We start from the raw sequence: 22,437 nt of genomic DNA on the forward strand, positions 1-22,437 counted from the left end.
ACCATAGTACAGTATAGTAAAGTACAGTATAGTGTATTATATTGTACTGTACTTTACTGAATGGAATAATGGTGCCGGAGGGGATGGCTGCCGTTTTACGGGCTCCTAACCAATTGTGCTATTTTGTGTTTTTATTTCACATTGTTTGTCAATTATTTTGTACTTCATGTTTCTGCCTCTTATGATTGAAAAGAGCTTATGGATATCAGAACAGCAATTACTCACCTCGAACTGGACAAAGATTTTTTGTTTAATGAGTCTGATGAAGGATATACTTGTAACGGCAGGTTTCCTCCTCTTCGTCTGAAGAGGAGGTGTAGGGATCGGACCAAGACGCAGAGTGGAAAGTGTCCATAATTTATTATAAAACAAACTGAACACTACAATGAAACAAATTAACAAATAGAATCCAACCGAAAACAGTCCCGTGTGGCACGAATACTGACACGAAAGACAAACACCCACAAACACACACGTGAATCCCGGCTGCTTAAGTATGATTCTCAATCAGGGACAACGATTGACAGCTGCCTCTGATTGAGAATCATACCACGCCGAACGCACAAAACCCCAACATAGAAAACAACACATAGACAACCCACCCAACTCACGCCCTGACCATACTAAATAAATACAAAACAAGAGAAAACAGGTCAGGAACGTGACAATACTGTTGCTCCCGGACCAGGCCCAAATCCGCCAGTGGGTATCCCGCCTCTACCATCCTTTCTATTGGCCAACGTGCAATCACTGGAGAATAAACTGGATGAGTTCCTTCAAGACTATCCTACCAACGGGACATTAAAAACTGCAATATCTTCTGTTTCACAGAGTCGTGGCTGAACGATGACATGGATAATATACAGTTGGCTGGGTTTTCCGTGCTTCGGAAAGACAGAACAGCAACCTGCGGTAAGACAAGGGGTGGTGGTGTGTGTCTATTTGTCAATAACAGCTGGTGCGCGATGTCTAATATTAAGGAAGTCTCGAGGTATTACTTGCCTGAGTTAGAGTACCTCACGATAAACTGTAGACCACACTACCTATCAAGAGAGTTTTCATCTATATTTTTCGTAGCTGTCTATTTAACACCACAAACTGATGCTGGCTCTAAGACCACACTCAACCAGAAGCGGCGCTCCTAGTAGCCGGGGACTTTAATGCAGGCAAACTTAAATCCGTTTACCTCATTTCTGCCAGCATGTCACATGTGCAACCAGAGAAAAAATAACTTTAGACCACCTTTACTCCACACACAGAGACGCATACAAAGCTCCCCCTCGCCCTCTATTTGGCAAATCTGACCAGTGACTCGCTCAATACGGAAATGGTCATATGATACGGAAGCTACGCTACAGGACTGTTTTGCTAGCACAGACTCGAATATGTTCCCGGGATTCACCCAATGGCATTGAGGATTAGGATCAGTCACCGGTTTCATCAATAAATGCATCGACGACGTCGTCCCCACTGTGACCGTATGTACATATCCCAACCAGAAGCCATGGATTACAGGCAACATCCGCACCGAGCTAAAGGCTAGAGCTGCCGCTTTCAAGGAGCGGGACTCTAACCCAGAAGCTTATAAGAAATCCAGCTATGCTCTCAGACGAACCATCAAACAGGCAAAGCGTCAAAACAGGACTAAGATTGAATCCTACTACATCGGCTCTGACGCTCGTTGGATATGGCAGGGCTTGCAAACTATTACAGACTACAAAGGGAAACTCAGCCGCGAGCTGCCCAGTGACAAAGCCTACCATACGGGCTAAATGCCTTTTATGCTTGCATCGAGGCAAGCAACACTGAAGCATGCATGAGAGCACCAGCTGATTCGGACGACTGTGTGATCGCGCTCTCCGTAGCCGATGGAAGCAAGACCATTAAACAGGTCAACATTCACAAGGCCGCGGGGCCATACGGATTACTAGGACGTGTACTCAGAGCGCCAACCAACTGGCAAGATCTGGGGACCCATGCCAAATCTTTTCAATCTCCTGAGGGGGAATAGGCGTCGTTGTACCTTCTTCACAAATGTCTTTGTGTGTTTGGACCATGATAGTTTGTTGGTGATGTGGACACCAAGGAACTTGAAGCTCTCGACCTTCTTCACTACAGCCCTGTCGATGAGAATTGGGGTGTGCTCGACCCTCCTTTTCCTGTAGTCCACGATCATCTCCTTTTTCTTGATCACGTTGAAGGAGAGGTTGTTATCCTGGCACCACACTGACAGGTCTCTGACTTCCTCCCTATAGGCTGTCTCATCGTTGTCGGTGATCACTGTTGTGTCGTCTGCAAACTTAATGATGGTGTTGCAGTCATGCTTGGCCATGCAGTCATGGGTGAACAGGGAGTACAGGAGGGGACTGAGCACGCACCCCTGAGGGGCCACCGTGTTGAGGATCAGATGTGTTGTTACCTACCCTTTCCACATGGGGGCGGCCCAGGGTCTTAACCTTAGTGATGAGCTTTGAGGGAATTATGTTGTTGAACGCTCAACTGTAGTCAATGAATACCATTCTCACGAAGCTGTTCTTTTTGTCCAGGTGGGAAAATGCAGTGTAGAGTGCAATAGAGATTGCACTTGATTTGATTTGAATTGAACTCTACTGTACTGTACCGTGCTGTCAAACTTGTGAGACTGAGTAAATCTTTTTACATTTACATTTTAGGCTTTTAGCAAACGCTCTTATCTAGAGCGACTTACGGTCAGTGCATTCAACTAAGGTAGAACCAAATATCACAGTCATAACAAGAAACACATTTCTGTAACTGTTACTGAGAATGTTATTGTAGTTGAAGGGTTCTGTTGTTTTTTTCTGTTGGTCTGAAAACTTTGAACATGATCATTGCCAGTTCTAAAGCTTTTGAAAAAGTTAACATAAGTGCATGTGACAAATGGGAGTAATAATACATATTCCATAATGCAATCTTCAGTTTGCTCCATTTTCCTATTTTAATTTAAAAAAATGCAATGTGATATAATGCTTTCTTCATTTACATGTATATATACGGTTGAAATTTGCCCATAGAAACAATGACCAAAAAATAAGTATTTTCAAGGTCAGTCAAATATGTATTTTCAATGTCCAAAAAAAAGTATGTTTAACATCCGGAAAAGATGTATGTTCAACTTTCATCCAGAGACGAAAATGAACATAATTTCAACGTCTGGAAAATACGCATTTTCAACGTAATTTTGCTAACTGGGAATCGATTTTGTGTAGACTATGTTCAAGTTTCCTGTCATCTTTCCAGCTGATATTTGCCCTCCTGCATCCTACAGACAGCAAATATGTAGCCTAGCCTATCAACAACATCAGGTCATTCATTCCAGCCTGGTCTCATAGGCTAGACAGAACATAGTAAATGTAAATCCAGGAAACTTAAATTAGCATTATATGTTACGTTTGCTATGGTTACAAAGACAGATGGTTACTTAAGGCAAAAACGAAAGAATGGTGTTTGGTCGGGTGGATGGGTGGACGTATACCCAAAGGTTGCGAGTTCGAATTTCATCTTGGACAACTATAGCGTTGTAGCTAATTAGCAACTATTTACTACTTTTTACTTATTTGTAACATAGTGTACGTTTTTCTAATTTCTAAATATTGTACATTTAGTAAATTCGTAACATGTATGTTTAGTAAATTCGTAACATATAATACGAATTGTAATTCGTCACATGTTGTACGAAATGAGTGACGGACATCCACAAGTTAATAATTACCATACGAAACGTAACATATAATAAATACTAAGATAATATAAGTATTGCAAAATAACGTACAAAATAATACAAAATGCTCTGAAATCAGGTTGTTCATCCGAGTTTCTACAATCACTGTGTGGGAAAGACCGACAGACAAAAAAAAGACCGACAGAGGCATTTCAAGGGTGCCCGCTCGGCTACGCAACGCTGGGATAATCATTAATTAAAACGTCAACATAATGACATTGTATCTCGACCATATCTTTGGCAGAGTGCATGGCGAATGCCCACGACGTTCGTAAGACAAAATGCTCAATAAGTAGTCAACTCCGTTAGGTCCCACAAAAGCGGCTTGCGAAGCAGCAGGGACTATCTCTAACGTGACCTAAAAACCCGTTTCTGTTTTGTAAATTGATATTGATTGATGGCTTACGAAACAAGCCGGGAAAACTATGCATTTTTCCTAGAAAACCGTTCCGCCCACGTGCCCTTTGACCAAGATTCTATCAGTAGTAAACTTTTAGTGTAAACCAACAAAATGTATTCTCCATAGTGAGGGTCTTTTTACTGACATCAAGTGGGCACAAACCATTCTTCTGTTGTAGACTATGTCAACGGAGCTGAATGACTGCATAATTGCATGCCAAGTCATGCGCTACTGTATATGTCCTGGGACATTTGAACCTTACGAACTGTTCAGTCTATCAGGCATCCACAAGTGTGAAAATCCAAGTGTGTAAACTGAATTTGCTTGTAATACAGTGGCTGGTAAGGTTGACCTGTGAACATGAATCTAGTGCCACAAACACACACTTTGTCTTGTAACTGTTGCTATAATTTAACATACATCAACTAAACTAAAATGTTATTACCTTAAAGTAAATTTGGCACACACAAAAAAAATGGTAGACTAACGCTGATAGAAAGATGTCAAATTATCCCCAAAATCTTTCTCTCATGTTCATCAGTTACCCTACTGATATCAGATTTTCTGGATATAGGAAACAAGTCTGACTAGGGTCAGAAGAAGGCTAAATACATGATCCTCATAGGCTGCCTACCAGTTATTTCAATTTTCTTTAACTTTTACTGTGTAATACATGTTCATTTATTACAAATGTTTGTACCTTGCATTTTGTATAGTTTGAGGGAATTTAAAGACTTGACTTAGATATAGATGTGTGATCACATGCAATTACACATTAAATATGTATTAAAGTATTGATGTGGAGTCAGAAGCTGCTTGCAATTAATTGCAGTGATTATTTTATTAAGCAGCCTAAATATTTTCTATATAAAAAAAAATAATAATCTCTACCTTCTTTACGTCACTGAACCAAATTGTATAAGAACCGATCACGTGGGGACACGTGTAAGGTCCGTGTAGGCTACATTTTAACCGTTTCAGGGTTTTGGTAACACTTTCGTAAGCACACTGATCATTATAGCTCCTCCCTTGGTGATCCTCTGTCGAGTGGCGAGTATATATACAGACGGTAATAAGAGATGGACATGATGCTCTATTTCTTGACTCCACATCTGTCACGCATTGTCTTCCAATTCATAAGATGTCGTATGTTGCAATCACCGGGAATACACATGTGGAAGAGCCACTGCAATGCCACAATATTGCAGTGGTAAAGAATAACGAGTTTCATTTAGTTCAAGTCAATGGTACATGGAATCGCAAATCGGTAAAGAATTTTAATAAAAACTTGAAAGGTCGCGTATCAGCTGCCAAAATGTGAGTAAAAACTTTTATTAAAATATAATTAAGGTCTGCAATTGATTAAAATGAATTAAAACGTTATAAGGTATAAAAGGTATAACAAATCTGGTTTATGGTTTATACATCTAAATTCGTTCTTTCTTAGATCCACTAGACAGTGATATACATTGAATATTTCTTTCACCATGTGAAGAGTTGACACGATGTTTACCTAGCCAGACAACACTATCATAGTCATTTGCAAACACATTTCTTCCACATTATTTAGCTACCACCACAGAAAAGTGAAATGGTGTGAAGTCACATTTACCCCCAGGCTTTGTGCTCCAAACATATACTGTACAATACTGTACAATCTGGCAACTCAAACAAATACATCATGTTCCAGTTATGAGAGCACCACGGAGCAAGGCACCTCCTGGACAGTGATCAGTCCCATCGTCTTCACCTACAAGGTGATTGAGTCCCTGGGCCTGCTGGACCCCAGCAACGACACCTTGCTCCTGGGCCACATCAGGGACCCCCAGCAGCAGGAGGCCCTGAGGAGCAGCATCAGCACCAAGCCCCTGAGGCGCTTCGTGGTCATGGACCAGACCGTCTACAACCTCTATGGCTGCCAGCTCACAGACTACTTTGAGGCTCGTAATGTTCTCTACAGGATCCTGCCCTTGACCACCACAGAGGAAAACAAGTCCATGGAGCTGGTGATGAAGATCCTGGAGGAGGTCCATAAGTTCTCCCTGGACAGACGCACAGAGCCCATCATTGCTATTGGCGGAGGGGTCTGCCTGGACATCGTGGGCCTGGCGGCTTCCCTGTACAGGAGACGCACCCCCTATATCCGTGTCCCTACCACCCTCCTCTCCTATGTCGATGCCAGCGTGGGGGCAAAGACTGGGGTGAACTTTGCCAACTGTAAAAATAAGCTGGGTGGCTACATCCCCCCAGTGGCTGCTTTCCTAGACCTGTCCTTCATTCAAACTGTTTCCCGAAGACACATCTCCAATGGGCTGGCCGAAATGTTAAAGGTAGAGTAGCAATGCCTGACAGCAACACATATGGATTGGATATATGACTGTACATGAACTTAAAAATAGAATCCTTAATTTAAACAAAAACAAAGCGGTCACCCCGCCTGTGTTTTGGTAAAAAGCTGAGGGATGTAACCACTCGTAAATTAATAGACCCGGCTATGGATGCAAGGACTGACCATCCATGATATCAAACTTATAGTTTTAACCATGTTTTGAGGCTATACAGTGTTTGTTGATATTTACATTGTTTACAAACATTGGAGCTTGCATTTTGGGCTCTGATGGGTTACGACAGTTGAACTAAGCTCATGAAGCATTTATAAGTTATATTCTTTAAAAAAATCAATGGGTATATATACTTATACAAGTCCAAAAATGTATGTAACAACTACAGATTCTAGCTTTAAGATACAATAATGTACTATCTGACTTTATACTGTAGAGAGCAATATACTTACATCAGTCTTAGAGAATATGGTAATGCTCATTTGGCTCTGTAGATCTGATTTATGTACTATTTCATGTAAATGTAATGTAAACGTATGCCCTACAGATGGCCTTGATGAAACACAGAGGTCTCTTTGAGCTGTTGGAGACCCACGGTCCGTTCCTGTTGGACTCCAAGTTCCAGTCTGACAGCCGTCTTCAGGGTGACAACAAAGACGCTGCCTCCGTGTCCACACGCGTGGCCATAGAAGCCATGCTAGAGGAGCTGGCCCCCAACCTGTGGGAGGACGATTTGGACAGACTGGTAGACTTTGGTCACATTATCAGCCCAGAGCTGGAAATGGTACAGGAGAATCAATTATGTTCTTCTGCAGCTTAAATAACCACAAAGCCAAATATTTACATGATCTACCGCATGTAACTGGGTTTGAACCATTATGTCACCCTGTCACGTTTGTCACCTCTTGTTCCATTTTGAGTGTAACTATGCCAAATGAGCATGGTGTCAAGTTTACTCACACCATGTTAGCTAGTGACTAGAAACGGTGTGGCTCTGTGCAACACTCCACTCTAGAGAGTGGTTTATGGATATAGTACTAAACGCTGAACACTGACCCTCTTGATTGCAGAAGGTGCTCCCATCCTTGCTGCACGGAGAGGCGGTCAACATCGATATGTCCTACATGGTGTATGTGGCCCGTGAGAGAGGCCTCATGACAGAGGAAGAAAAGCTGCGGATTATAGGCTGCATGGTGGGGCTGGAGCTGCCTGTGTGGCATCAGGACGTTACTTTGGCACTGGTGCAGCACTCACTTTGTGAGAGGCTGAAGCACTCTGGTGGACTGGTCAGGATGCCTCTACCCATTGGCCTAGGGCACGCAGGTAAGGAGATAGAAATTCATTTGTCAATCAGAGTTCAGCACATTAACAAAGATAAAAAATGCATATATTTTCAAAGATGGTGTTAACAATCCCGTTCCTCTCTCCATCTGCAGAGATCTTCAATGACACGGGTGATGAAATTCTGTACAGAGCGTTTGAGAAGTGGTGTGATGAGCAGCGACTACAGTGACCTGAACTGGTCCAAAGACTTTGTATTGCTGTAGATGATTTATGTTGAATGATTGAAATGATTGAAACAAGGATGTGTCATTTCTGCATGATATCTGGAATGCTCAACAACTTTTCATAGTTGTAGATGATATTTGATGGTGCTGTTGATTTTTCAGATTGACTTGATTTGATTGGAAATAGCATGTCCTGTCTTGTCATATTGAACAAAACCAACCTCTCACAGTTTTACTACTACATTACAAAAAGGGATTTTCATCAAAACTGTATGTTTTTTATGACTTTGTATTGCTATTGATGTTTTTAATGTCACTTTTTCTTCTCCATTAAATCATTTTGCAGAACTTAATCACTTTTGTCTTACATACATAATTACAAACACATTTTTAAAGCACAATGCACTTTAATATTGTACAAAATATGTATATTGAGGCTCAGTAAATGCATTCTAAACTACCCCTAACTTTTCTGAAATGAAAGCTACTTGTTCCAGAGCTCCACTGATACTACACTGTATAATGTTTTCAGCTTGCCTGCCACCTAAGATAACACAATGATAGACAGTACAAAAAATCACTTCATACCTCTGACCCTCGTACACGGGTCCAGCAACCACATGATTAGAGCAAGTAGAGAACTAAGTGGCACAACACAATAAATAATAACATTAATATTCAGGTTAGGTCAGATAAAGGACTCAGAAGACATGAAATAGGGAATGTGTTGGTTACATCAACTACATTATTTTATAAATGGGATAGCTCCTACAGTCAACCATATAGTGGTCTTATAGAAAGTTATATTAGGAAATAATATTAGTAATTATAAAGTAATATTAGGGATAGTATTTCAGCACTCTGACATACAAGAACAATGCTGGCAGGTGCTCCTTCTGAGCTAAATATCTGTTTGAACTGTTCAAAATATTATCTTCATGTCCAATACAACTTTGTATGGGATAAGAGCACAGATGCAAATTATATGGTAATAGCCAGGGGAATCAAAATAAAATGCATTCACTTAATTTAATACTTAAGTAAAGACCTATTCATTACAAAAATTAAAAATAATCACAACATTTTTATATTTACAGTGTCGTTTTGTACAAATATCTTCACTTTAGCTATCACCATGTGGGAAACAAAAAAAAAATGGCATTAAAAGATCATTCATTGTTCCTGCAAGTTGTTCCTTATTCGCAAAAATAAAGTTGTGGCTTTCAAACCATTGCTTCTGAATTTAATTTAAGGGTAACAAGTCTTAGCTCATCTTAAATGCTTAGTACAATGTTATTATCAGTTAATTAACAAAGTATTCAACTAAATATATATTTCTGTATGATATCATATACTGTAATAAACAAATGTTTTAAACTCTAATTTAACAAATAGTCATGATATGAAAAAAATATCAAATCTTGTCATGTTATTGTGCACTTCCTCTCAAATAATTCACCCATGAAAAGTTAATCTTATTTTACAGTAAATCTCAGCAGCCAGTTTAGGAGTAGAGTAGCCTAATCTGAACCGTCAGATTTGGTTCCAGACAGAAACACAATGACATTGTAAAACAAACCAAAGCAAAAGACAGAATGTCTGTAGACAAGGTAAGGAAAGCTGGAGGACATCTTAGGATGCCAGCAGAGAAGTGTCTCATGGAATAGATCATAGCAGAACCTAGTAATAACAATAACAGTAATAACAATATGCTAAAATGTGAGTGTGACTTGAGCTCGTGGGCAGTGCTAACAACCATGATTATTCTCCTCCATGCTTGAGCTGCTGCTACGCCTGCTGCTGCTGTTGGAGGCGTCTGGAGACACTGAGGACAGAAGGGATGATATGGGTGACAGGGTGTTGTCTATTATGTCCTTCAGTTTAGTGGAGGCCTTGTTGGAGCCATAGGCCCCTGGTTCCCCTGCATCCAATGGGCTGTCATTGAAGTGGATGGTGCCGTTGTTGAGGTCTAGTGTGGTGGTAGGGGACATGTCGGGGCCTGACTTCTGGTACAGGTCTGACGGACAGTCTCCTAGGATGGGCTCCTGCTTGATGGCTCGGGCCATCAGCTCAGAGGAGCAGAGGGAAGAGGACGGTACAACCGCAAGGCCATGAGCCCGTGCCTGCATCTCCAACTCCTACACAGACACACAGGAAACACAAGAACACATAGATACTTATACTGGCTATACATTTCCAGAGGATTTAAGTAGAACTTTTTTTCTTCTCAAGGTGCCCTTGTGCTATGCTCACTGGCTTCCTCTGGTGGTGCGTACCTGTATGCGCAGCATCAGATGGCGGTTGGCATGCTCCAGCCTCCTCTGTCTAAGCTCCAGCTCCTTGGCTCTCTGCTGCTCCCTCTGCAGCTTCCTGATGTAGTCCACTGAGGCCTTCAGAATGGTGCCCTTATTCCAGCGCATGTCCCTAGGGGACCGCAGTGGACAATAGTCTACAGTCAGCGTGTAGCAACTAAGCAGCTGACCCTTAAACTGCATGAACACGTATGTCCTCTGGAGGACGCCAACATTTTTGGTCGATAAACTGGGCTACTTACGGATCATTTGACTTAGGAATCAAGGTTCCAAGCTCTTTGATTCGATCGTTGATGTTGAACCTCCTTCTTCGTTCAACTACAGGGTGAAGAAAAGCAGAAAATAAGGAGTGAGTTATAATATAATTTGAGGACACATGAAAATCAACACTTGAGAAAATACCAATGTATCCCAAATAACTGATTACTCCTCTTTGCCGAAGAAACTCACTTAAGTTGTGATTGTCCTTTTTTTGTCTCTCCTTGGCCATCGCTCGGACCTCAGCTTCTGGACGGAAGGGAAACACTTTTGAGTGACAAGTGAAGGTGTCTTATTTCATACATACTCAAGATGGTTACAACCCTTTTCTAGCTAAACACCATTAATGTAACCCATTGGGTATCTTAACTACATTTCTACTGATACATAGATCTAATTTGTCAATATACACAAACTACTTTACAGAGGCAATTGTAAATAACTGCCTTTAATGCTGCATTTAATATCACAAAAATATCCAATCTGAATCCCCACTGACATTTTAGTTCAGGTACGTTAGTGAGCCACCATGAAAATAGTTTAATAATGTATTTCAAAAAAGGAAATAAACAATGGTTTGAAAATGTGAAAATCTAGTGACAACGTACCAACAGGGAAGCCCTCAGGCCTTTGGTAGTTGTCAAACTGGCCACAGGATGCAGTCTTGTCAAGTATGCTCATCATGCCAGGAGCTTGAGTATTGGTAGATTATTTGTAGTTTTTTATTTATTTATAGCTAACAGTATGTTATGCATTTTACAAATTGCACACAATATTGACGCATTTATGCTTCTTTAACTGTTAGTATTAGTATATTATTAGTATACTATTGGTATATCACTACGATGGTTTCATAAACAAAGTTAAAAAATATATATTTGTGATTTGACATCGTTGACAATATTTAATATGGAGATGCTTTGCTGATGGTGTCGTGTAAATAATTGGTTATACTCGGCAGACAAAAAACGTACCTGAGAATTCCCTTTTTATGTTGGATAAACTACCAGGGCAGGAGTTACTGCTGGTAAGTCCGTGGTTTCCATACATGTCCAGAAGGTTACCAGATACAGGGAGCTGAGGAAAGGAACAGAACATTCAATGATTGCAATGCAACATGTCAGAAAGATATTGATATTCTAAAGCATGCAAAGCTGTAGTTCCTTTTCAGTAAATGTGTTGTACCGATTAGATTAGAGTGATTGCTATTGCACTTAACATTTGAAAAAGTTGTTTGTATTGGGAAGGATGTAAATTTACTGTATTTGTAATCTGGAGTCCGGGGTCCATAAAGCCAAGAATATCATCATTATAACTTGTTTCCAAGCTAATAATGTCATCAATGACATCGTCCATCTGTAATAATAAAACAAAAACATTATAAACCAACCTAAAGTACCAGATTTGTATTAAAATAATGAAAGATGTACCAGAAATCTATATGTATTTTGTACCCAGTTCGCCATATTCCTGAAATAGTTATAAATCCATTGTGAGATCAAAATGAAAAACCAGTGGGAATGGTATATGCATGGATCTCTGTGTCTTCTCTTTTATGCCTACCTCCTTCTCGCAGTTTGAGGTGAGGGTCAGCAGGGCCATGGGGCTGTTGGGGGCACTGCTGCCTGGGCCGGGGAGCATCCCGTGCTCCGGGGGCTGGCTGTGGCACTGCAGGCTGCTGGCCTGGCTGCCAGGCTTACCCCCGAGGGTGGTGGACAGGTACTGCCTCACCTGCTGCCTTTGTGCCTGCTGAATGTGGTACTTGGTGGGGTTCTCCAGATGGGTCTGCACCTTGGTGGGGGGAAATGAGAGACGTTGGAAGACGGCGGAAAATTCTTCCAAAGTTAGTTTTGTTCAGTGTCGGTAATGAGGTTCCTGGGGGTAGACCATCTTATCCTATGGAAACGTATAGTTATCCAGTGAAATGTGGCTTTGCTCTTTGTAAAATGTCTCACAATAAAGGTCTGTGAGATTCTGTGGATTGATCTTCAGATTTGAATGCATGTCTGAAGATCAACACATGGATTGTACAATCATAAACAATAAACCAAACCTTTTCAATCACAACCTCTAGTTAAATGCCCCTTACTCTCTTTTACTCAGTGACAGTGAATTATACAGTGCACTGTCATGAATACAATGCATTTATTTATGTTTGTACAAATATAATACATACATAAATATGACAATATACTAATACAAGTGACATTAACACTGATAGTAATACTACATACTGATAGAAAACCAAACCCCCAAAAAACAGTTGGTAATGGTAAAACTCACCTGGTAATGGCTGTATTCAAGCATCTCCAACATATTGTAATTTGTATGATAGTATGTATCAGATATCCCTTTTGTCTGGACAGTCAACTGTGTGGATACAAGGCTACCATGTGCAAACAAGAGGACAGGCTTGGTCAGTTTAACTTATTCAAGGCAAACCCCTCATTAGTTATACAAGTTTGGAGACGGGGAGGATACCAGGGTTCATCCTCTCTATGTTGTGTTGTTCTAGCTAAACTATGAATTTATGTCTTCACAGCGTTCATTTGACGTCAACATCTCCGTCTCACAAAGGACTCTTTCTGCTAGTGGGTTACTAGTTTCCAAATTGAAACTCGCTCACGGCTAACTAACGTTTCATCTTTAGTTCCGCTCATCTAGTATAAAACATTATTTTTTCTGAGAACCCGGAATACAATTGACACCACTGTTCCATTACAAACATTGCATAACAAAAAGATAAATCCAAAAATGTAGCAGGATTTTTAGAACAGACCATCCCACTACCAACTTTCGGATTGGTGTTACGTGTTAAACCTAGTCTCAGTGGTTCCCAAATGGTGTGCCAGGATCCACTAGTCTACTAAGTCATAGCCAGTTCCTAGTTAGTCTGCAGCTTAAGAGGTGACTAGGGTTAAAAAGACTAGGGGATCACAAATTCAGTTTAAAATGGATCACAGGCATGGCACAAAAGTAGAATCACTGCTGGTTTGACACCTTTGGAATATGACATTATCAGAAACAAATTTTACTGTTTAATTAGGAAGATGAATATATGTCAATACAGTTTAATAGTTGATCTAGACCATTAGACCTGTATGCCAATAAAGTTCAACCCTGCTATGAAAAGTTTGTTACAGTTTATCTGGCTTTCAGAAGACACGTGCCCATTCATGTTTCCAAAACCATGTAAAATATGAAAAAATAAAAGACACTGTAAGTAGTTGTATCTAACACAAGGGCTAACTGTACTGTATATAAATCAGTTGAGATCCCTATCAACCGAGAATATTATCTCATCCTCACACCCTTGTATAGGAAGATCATTTGTTTTGACATATTTTGGTCTGTCTCTATGAGCAGAGTGCCAACTGGGATTTCCAAAAAGCAAAAAAAACTAAAAAGTTATTAGATCATTTATAGAGCTATTCATTTATACATTTTTAGTATTAAGTGTGTTACCAAAATTGTTACAAAAATCTTTACATTCTCAAATCGTACCAAAAATCCTCCCTAAAATCCACTACCAGAAATGTTAAGCTCACAACTGACCATTCTATTCTAACAAAGCTGGCCCATTATTCTGGGGCAGTCATTTAGTTAAAACTGCAGGGGTCATACCTGGAGCCAACACCTGTGATGCAGAGCAACCTGGTCTCTGAGCAAAACACATTTTATTTTACTAAAATCCATGCCATTCCATAGAGTACCACAGTATGTGTCATAATACCCATAAAACCTAGGAGTCAAACAAGGAAATGGTTCCAATCGTTTTTCCACCATACATTTTTCTCATAGGGGATTTTAGAAACACTTACAATAACGGCTGTGTTTCGAGTAGGCTTACTCTGGCGTGACATTTTGATAACCGTGTAAATCTCTCTAGGACAAGGTGACTTTTATCAATATATTCGCCTGTATCCACAAGGCAAACATAACTTATTTTAAGTGTTTCTAAAATTCCCTATGGGAAAAATGAATGGTGGAAAAACGATTGGTACCATTTCCTGTTTGACCCCTAGGTTTTATGGGTATAATGACACCTCCACTATGGGGCTCTACTTAGTATGAAATGTTACTTTATCTTAGGTTACATTACATTAGCTTACTAATGTAATAGTGGTCGTACAATATAATACGAATTGCAGGATGTATAGTATCCTACGTCTTGATTGTTTAATATGATATATTATGTTTTACTGCTTTAGTGTGATATATTACGCTCTACTGCTTTAGTGTGATATGCTAGGGGGTAAGGTTAGGGTTAAGGTTAGGTTTAGGAGTAAGGTTAAAGGATTAAGGTTAGGTTAGGGGGAGGGTTAGTTAACATAATAAGTAGTTGCAAAGTAGCTAAAAAGTAGAAAGTAGTTGCAAAGTTGCTAAAATGCTGATATTGTCCATGATGAGATTCAAAACGCAACCTTTGTGTTGCTAGACAATAGCGTTATATACCAACCCATCCACCCTGACCAACCACCCTCCTTTTGTTTTTGCCTTACGTAACCTATGTTCATACCAAACGCAATATATCATACTAATTTGAGTGTCCCGGATTTACGTAGGCCAATGTAATGTTATCTAACGTAAAGTAACATATCATACTAAATGGAGTGGCATGAATTTTTGTAAAATATAATAAGTTTTGCAGAGAACTGTGCAGAGCACTGTAGCTAAGCCTATCCTAGTCTAATGTTGCAGACAACTCCTCCCTCTCACACTTAATATTTGTAATTAGACTCTCTTCTCTATCTACCTGTCAAAAACTCCCTGCACCCTTAAGCGCATACAGGGGGCTGCAAGACATTGCTTTCACATAATATGGTATTACTTGCCCTTTGAGCCATAAACACCATATGCTACACTAGTTGAGATGTAGTTCTTAGAAATAACCTTTAAAAAAGAGACCTGAACCTTGAAAATAAAAATGGAGATCCATAACATTAACATTGAATGTCCTTTTCTAATCTAGGAACTTCTGTTTGGCAACCTGTTCAACGCTGTACACCATTACATCAAAAGGACCAACATTGTTCTGAATGGGTCTAAGTGTAAACTGAGAATGTACATTTATACTCGTGGGAGAAGATAATTACATTATTTGCTAATCACCAATAAATGTGTATTTCTCTGACAGAAAAATCCAAAGAGATGAGGATACAAGACACTAAACTTCTTGTCGGGACATGCATATTTCCGAATTACATACTACCAATTACATACTTATGTAACTGACTAGAGGAGCATTCAAAAGGATGATGCTAACAGTGCCAGTTCTCAGAACAATTCCACAGATGTGGTCTATGAATGAGGTGACGAAGTTGGCGAACGAACTGCTTAGCCATGAGTCCAAATTGATGAGGATCCTCACATGAGATGAAGCGATATCAATAGCCCTCTCACAAACATGATGGATTAACATACCCTCTTAAACCCTAAACATAGAGAGCCCATCTAACAGATCTAGGGAGAGCGATGTTACCCGTAATGTTATCCGTAATGTTCCCCTAATGTTTGAGTGTCCAGTTTTCCGTTAGTTAGGGTAACATAAAACATTCTGAGAACCTTTTTAGCATGTTTTAGTGTTAAAGGTAGGAGAACATTCCCTTAATGCCAAACAGAACTTATCTAGAACGTGGTTACAACAGTAATGCTCTAGGCAACTTTTATGGGACATTCATGTGTCCAGTATTCTGAGGGTTAGGAGAATATTCCCTAGCCACTCTCCCAATAATGTATATCTCTAGGACGTGTTTATTGGGCTAGTGATAGTTATGCCCTGTCCAGAAGAAACCCTAACCCCTTCTCCCTAGGCACGTGTAGATCTGAAACGACTTGATAGGTGTAAGCCAGGGGTGTCAAACATACGGCCCGCGGGCCGGAACCGGCCCCCAAGGAGGTTCGATCAGGCCCGCAGGATAATTTGAAAGTGGAAAAAATGCATAAAAGACATGGAATTAATATTTTTAATTCGCTGCAATTCATGGATTATCCGCTAAGGGGCGCACTCTTTCCATCAGAGTAGAAGACAAGCCGCATCACTGAGACAGACTGAAAACAGCAGACGGTATCAATGCGCCATCTGCTGCTTGTTACGACGTTGTTAATACCTTGGTCTCTACCTCTCCGCTACACCCTCATTAGCCAAAATGTCGTTATCCAAACGGAGAAAAGTAGATAAGGAGTGTAGAATTTTCAAAGAAAAATGGACCACGTCCTATTTATTTACAGAGATGCACGGAAAACCTTCGTGCTTGGTGTGTTTGCAACAAGTTTCGGTATTGAAGGAATATAATATTCGACGCCACTACGAGACTCATCACAGCGAAAAATATGACGGCTTGCAAGGACAACTGAGAAGAGATAAGATTAACGAATTGCTGGCGGGTCTGAGGAAACAGCAGTCAACTTTCATCCAGAGCCGAGAAGTCAGTGAAGCAGCGGTAAAAGCCAGCTACCTAATTGCTAGCGAAATAGCATTAGCATCGAAGCCGTATTCCGACGGTGACTTTGTTAAACGATGCATGATGAAGGCGGCTGAACTTGTATGTCCCGAGAAGCGACAAGCTTTTGCCAATATTAGCCTGACGAGGAATACTATAGCAGAGAGGATTTCGGATTTACAGATTTACAGGACAGGCGAACACTTTCTTCATTACACATTTAAAATCACTCTCCTTAGTTTGTAAGGTGTACGCAGGGATTACATTTAGATTTTATATGCGTATGTGTAAGTGGTTTAAAAATTCCTTTCTTTAAAAGTCTCATTTAATCTTAAAGTGCATTACTATATTTTTCAGTACCAATTAAAGTTTTGTGCCTTTGTACAATCAGTGGGATCAGTTGCAATGCATATTTGTGAATGATAAAAGTAAATTGCACATTTGTCTAAGGAAATATGAGGTGTTTCATGAAATGTTTTGTAAAAGGATAGTTCATTAAATTTCAATATTTTCCTAATGTTCTTGTGCTTCTTTACACCAAAACAAAGGAAAGACATGATATTTTGGTTATTTATAGCAGAGTATGGTATAATTTTAATGGTCCGGCCCACTTGACATCTCCCTAGGCCGTATGTGGCCCACGATGCGAAATGAGTTTGACACCCCTGGTGTAAGCAATAGGGTGATGTCACGTTCTGACCATAGTTATTTTGTATTTTCTTTGTTTTAGTGTGGTCAGGGCGTGAGTTGGGTGGGTATTATCTATGTTTTATGTTTCTATGTGGGGTTTCTCGTTTGGCCTGATATGGTTCTCAATCAGAGGCAGGTGTTAGTCATTGTCTCTGATTGGGAACCATATTTAGGTAGCCTGTGTTCTATTGTGTTTTGTGGGTGGTTGATTTCAGTCTTTGTGTGTCTGCACCAGATAGAAATGTTTCGGTTTTCACTTTTGTAGTTGAAGTGTTCTGTTTGTTGATTATTATTAAATGAAGATGAACACTAACCACGCTGCGCTTTGGTCCTCTCCTTCCACCGACGAAAGCCGTTACAGGTGAATGCACTTTGAATTAAATCTCAGCTCTGTTAAAAGTACACTCAAGAAAAGATTTTATTGATCATAGTGATTCAGGAGTATCATTAAAACAGGTTAATATGCCTGTTTTAATGACATTAAACAAAATTAAACAACTACACAGAAAGCCCATAAATAGCAGAAATAAGTACTGTGAACTAAGAGGCTATAAGTTCAAATCCCAGGATAGGTTGAATAATAATTACTAATTGAACATGCATCATGTATGTCAAACATGTAAGTTGAAAACACTGTATCTTATAAGCACTGTGCGTATGAGTATCCCTAACCTGGAAAACAGACAAAGAGCTGTGAATCGATCAGTGGTTCGCCAATCAGGGCCTTGATTGGCTCGGCAACAGTAATAAGACGTGATGTGTATTGATTTATTTTTGGACACAAATGTTCTTGCAATGTTCACGTGTCTAGAACATGAATATCTTATGTTCTGTGTATGTTTGGTGGGACATTGATAGAATATTTTCCTAACCCTTGTACCCTTGTACACATGAATGTTCTTGCAACTTTCCCATGAAACATGTCTAGATCATTAATGACTTAAGTTCTGAGAACATGGTAACCACGTTTTGGGTAAGTTCTATTTGACATTAAGGTAATGATCTCTTCGAAACATTTCAGGCACACCACATTAGTGACCAAATGAGACTCTTAATGGAACGTTCTCTAAAGTTCTCACAGTATGACATCTTTGTTGGGATTACTGGAAACCATGACTTGGAGTGGAGGAGAGGCCTTCCAGATAGCGATAGAGAGGTGAAGTACACACAGGGGAAGTGCCCTACGGCCAGGCAGAAATATGAAGCGATTTCAGTGCCAACAGAAATTGTTTTTGAAAAAAATATATTCAACTTCTTAGATGCATTCAGATTCAGTTTTCAAATTCAGTTCTCTAAATGTAGTTTCCAAACCAGAGACAACATCCTGGTACTTTGCCAGCCAGGAAAGGTAGAGGAGAACAGATAGAATCAAACACTCACTGTGGTCATCAAAGCTTCTGGCGGTTTCTGAAGCCAATGTGGCATGTTTAATTTATTTTCCTGCTATGAATTTGGCTCTAGCATTTGAACCGTTTTGGCTATGAAGCTAAGACTCTCTGGAACATGGACGTGCCTTCTATTTCCGTCTATGGTGATCACAGGTGGTGTTAGAAGGGAGTGTCACAACAACAAAAATGGCCCACATAAGAATATAGTTGAAAAGCCCTGTCATGGCCCTTCTAAGGATAGCCGTTCCACTCCTTATTAAATCTTGCTCTTGACACTAACTGGGTTCGAACCAGGTCTCCTGCATGTCAAGAACTGTGTTAGTAGAGCTGGGATGATAGACCAAAAATGATCAACACCACCATACCGATCACTTAATATGAATATATGTCGCCTTAGAAAGGTTCATGAAATCAATAATAAGGTTCATGAAATCAATAACTTGCTAACATCAGACAACATTCATAAATTAGCCATTTCTGAAACTCATTTAGATAATTCATTTGATAATACAGCAGCAGCAATACAATAATATCCCATATCCCAGAGACAGGATTGCTTATGGGGGAGGTGTTGCTGTATATATTCAGTGCCATATCCCTGTCATATATTCAGAGCCATATCCCATATCCTAGTCCAATCCCTGTACCTTTTTCAGAATATCAGTCTGTCCCTGATGTTTTTCCTGGAGAGAAGTGGCTTCTTTGCTGCCCTTCTTGACAGCCTTCTTAACAACAATTGAACCGCTCTCCTTGAAGTTCTTGATGATCCGATAAATGGTTGATTTAGGTGCAATCTTACTGGCAGCAATATCCTTGCCTGTGAAGCCCTTTTTGTGCAAAGCAATGATGACGGCACATGTTACCTTGCAGGTAACCATGGTTGATAGAGGATGAACAATGATTCCAAGCACCACCCTCCTTTTGAAGCTTCCAGTCTGTTATTCGAACTCAATCATCATGACAGAGTGATCTCCTGCCTTGTCCTCGTCAACACTCACACCTGTGTTAACGAGAGAATCACTGACATGATGTCAATTGGTCCTTTTGTGGCAGGGCTTAAATGCAGTGGAAATGGTTTTTGGGATTCAGTTCATTTGCATGGCAAAGAGGACTTTTAATTGCAATTAATCTGATCACTCTTCATAACATTCTGGAGTATATGCAAATTGACATCATACAAACTGAGGCAGCAGACTTTGTGAAAATTTTAATTTGTTTCATTCTCAAAACTTTTGGCCATGACTGTAGAGTATATACAGCATTCTAGTCAAGTCCATCCGATTCAACTATTGCTGTACATATACTATTCTATGTACAGTTGAAGTCTGAAGTTTACATACACCTTAGCCAAATACATTTAAGCTCAGTTGTTCATATTTCCTGACATTTAATCCTAGTAAAGATTCCCTGTCTTAGGTCGGTTAGGATCACCACTTTATTTTAAGAATGTGAAATGTCAGAATAATTGTTCAGAGAATGATTTATTTCAGATTTTTCTTCTTTCATCACATTCCCAGTGAGTCAGAAGTTTACATACACACAATTAGTATTTGGTAGCATTGCCTTTAAATTGTATAACTTGGGTCAAACGTTTTGGGAAGCCTTCCGCAAGCTTCCCACAATAAATTGGGTGAATTTTGGCCCATTCCTCCTGACAGAGCTTGTGTAACTGAGTCAGGTTTGTAGGCCTCCTTGCTCGCACACGCTTTTTCAGTTCTGCCCAGCAATTTTATATAATATGAGGTCAGACTTTGTGATGGTACTCCAATACCTTGACTTTATTGTCTTAAGCCATTTTGCCACAAACTTTGAAGTATGCTTGGGGTCATTGTCCATTTGGAAGACCCATTTGCGACCAAGCTTTAACTTCCTGACTGATGTCTTGGGATGTTGCTTCAATATATCCACATAATTTTCCTTTCCTCATATGCCATCTATTTTGTGAAGTGCACCAGTCCCTCCTGCAGCAAAGCACTCCCACAACATGATGCTGCCACCCCTTGCTTCACGTTGGGTATGGCTTTCTTCGGCTTGCAAGCCTCCCCTTTTTCCTCCAAACATAACGATGGTCATTATGGCCAAACAGTTCTATTTTTGTTTCATCAGACCAGAGGACATTTCTCCAAAAAGTACAATCTTTGTGGGCACCTGCTCGTGAAACATCTCATTCCAAAATCATGGGCATTAATACGGAGTTGGTCCCCCGTTTGCTGCCTCCACTGTTCTGGGAAGGCTTTCCACAAGATGTTGGAACATTGCTGCGGGGACTTGCTTCCATTCAGCCACAAGGGCGTTAGTGAGGTCAGGCACTAATGTTGGGCGATTAAGCCTGGCTCACAGTCGGCGTTCCAATTCATCCCAAAGGTGTTTGACGGGGTTGAGGTCAGGGCTCTGTGCAGGCCAGTCAAGTTCTTCCACACCTATCTCGACAAACCATTTCTGTTTGTGCATGGGGGCATTGTCATAAAGTTGGAAGCATAAAATTGTCTGGAATGTCATTGCATGCTGCAGAGTTAAGATTTCCCTTCACTGGAACTAAGGGGCTTAGCCCGGACCATGAAAAACTGCCCCAGACCATTATTCCTCCTCCACCAAACTTTACAGTTGGCACTATGCATTGGGACAGGTAGCGTTCTCCTGGCATCCGCCAAACCCAGATTTGTACATCGGACTTCCAGATGGTGAAGCGTAATTCATCACTCCAGAGAACGTGTTTCCACTGCTCCACCGCTTCAGCACTCGGCGGTCCTGTTCTGTGAGTTTGTGTGGCCTACCACTTCACGGCGCAGCCGTTGTTTTTGTTTCCACTTTACAATAACAGCACTTACAGTTGACCGGGGCAGCTCTAGTAGGACAGAAATTTGATAAACTGACTTGTTGGAAAGGTTGGGCATCCTGTGATGGTGCCACGTTGAAAGTCACTGAGCTCTTTAGTATGGGCCATTCTACTGCCATTGTTTGTCTATGGAGATTGCATGGCTTTGTACTTGATTTTATACACCTGTCAGCAATGGGTTTGGCTGAAATAGCCGAATCCACTAATTTGAAGGGGTGTCACATACTTTTGTCCATGTAGTGTATCTATCTAATAGAACTCAGAGGGTTTTCTTTAATGGAAGCTTATCTAATGTCAAACATGTAAAGTGTGGTGTACCACAGGGCAGCTCTGTAGGCCCTCTACTCTTTTCTGTTTTTACCAATGACCTGCCACTGGCATTAAACAAAGCATGTGTGTCCATGTATGCAGATGGACATAAACACATGAGCAACCACAGCTAATGAAGTCACTGAAACCCTTAACAAAGAGTTGCAGTCTGTTTTGGAATGTAATAAACTGGTGCTGAACATCTCTAAAAC

At 40.4% G+C, this 22,437-nt stretch overlaps 2 protein-coding genes across 2 annotated transcripts; one reads left to right on the forward strand and one right to left on the reverse strand.

The window, feature by feature from the left end:
* Positions 1–5,155: 5,155 nt before the first annotated feature.
* LOC111969852 (2-epi-5-epi-valiolone synthase) lies at positions 5,156–8,342 on the forward strand. Its single transcript, XM_023996174.2, has 5 exons — positions 5,156–5,456; positions 5,830–6,469; positions 7,029–7,265; positions 7,552–7,804; positions 7,918–8,342. Exons 1-5 carry the CDS (start codon positions 5,281–5,283, stop codon positions 7,992–7,994), a joined length of 1,383 nt encoding a protein of 460 aa, XP_023851942.1. The 5' UTR covers positions 5,156–5,280; the 3' UTR covers positions 7,995–8,342.
* Positions 8,343–8,357: 15 nt separating this feature from the next.
* Positions 8,358–12,989, reverse strand: LOC111969853 (microphthalmia-associated transcription factor-like). Its single transcript, XM_023996176.2, has 9 exons — positions 12,843–12,989; positions 12,123–12,350; positions 11,820–11,915; positions 11,534–11,636; positions 11,168–11,251; positions 10,752–10,805; positions 10,544–10,619; positions 10,266–10,413; positions 8,358–10,127 (listed from the first exon to the last, which is right to left on the reverse strand). The coding sequence occupies exons 1-9, from the start codon at positions 12,873–12,875 to the stop codon at positions 9,738–9,740; spliced, it is 1,212 nt and encodes a 403-aa protein (XP_023851944.1). The 5' UTR covers positions 12,876–12,989; the 3' UTR covers positions 8,358–9,737.
* Between the last annotated feature and the right edge of the window lie 9,448 nt (positions 12,990–22,437).

Source organism: Salvelinus sp. IW2-2015, linkage group LG11 (genome assembly GCF_002910315.2).
Source record: "Salvelinus sp. IW2-2015 linkage group LG11, ASM291031v2, whole genome shotgun sequence".
Classification (NCBI taxonomy): Eukaryota; Metazoa; Chordata; class Actinopteri; order Salmoniformes; family Salmonidae; genus Salvelinus; species Salvelinus sp. IW2-2015.

Coding starts and splice junctions, on each gene's coding strand:
- LOC111969852 (XM_023996174.2), top strand. CDS start 5,281: ATGTCGTATGTTGCAATCACCGGGAATACACATGTGGAAGAGCCACTG. Junction 7,266..7,551: donor TCAGCCCAGAGCTGGAAATG/GTACAGGAGAAT, acceptor TCTTGATTGCAG/AAGGTGCTCCCATCCTTGCT. Junction 7,805..7,917: donor CATTGGCCTAGGGCACGCAG/GTAAGGAGATAG, acceptor CTCCATCTGCAG/AGATCTTCAATGACACGGGT.
- LOC111969853 (XM_023996176.2), bottom strand. CDS start 12,875: ATGTTGGAGATGCTTGAATACAGCCATTACCAG. Junction 11,637..11,819: donor GACTCCAGATTACAAATACA/GTAAATTTACAT, acceptor TCCTTTCCTCAG/CTCCCTGTATCTGGTAACCT. Junction 10,414..10,543: donor ATTCCTAAGTCAAATGATCC/GTAAGTAGCCCA, acceptor GCGGTCCCCTAG/GGACATGCGCTGGAATAAGG.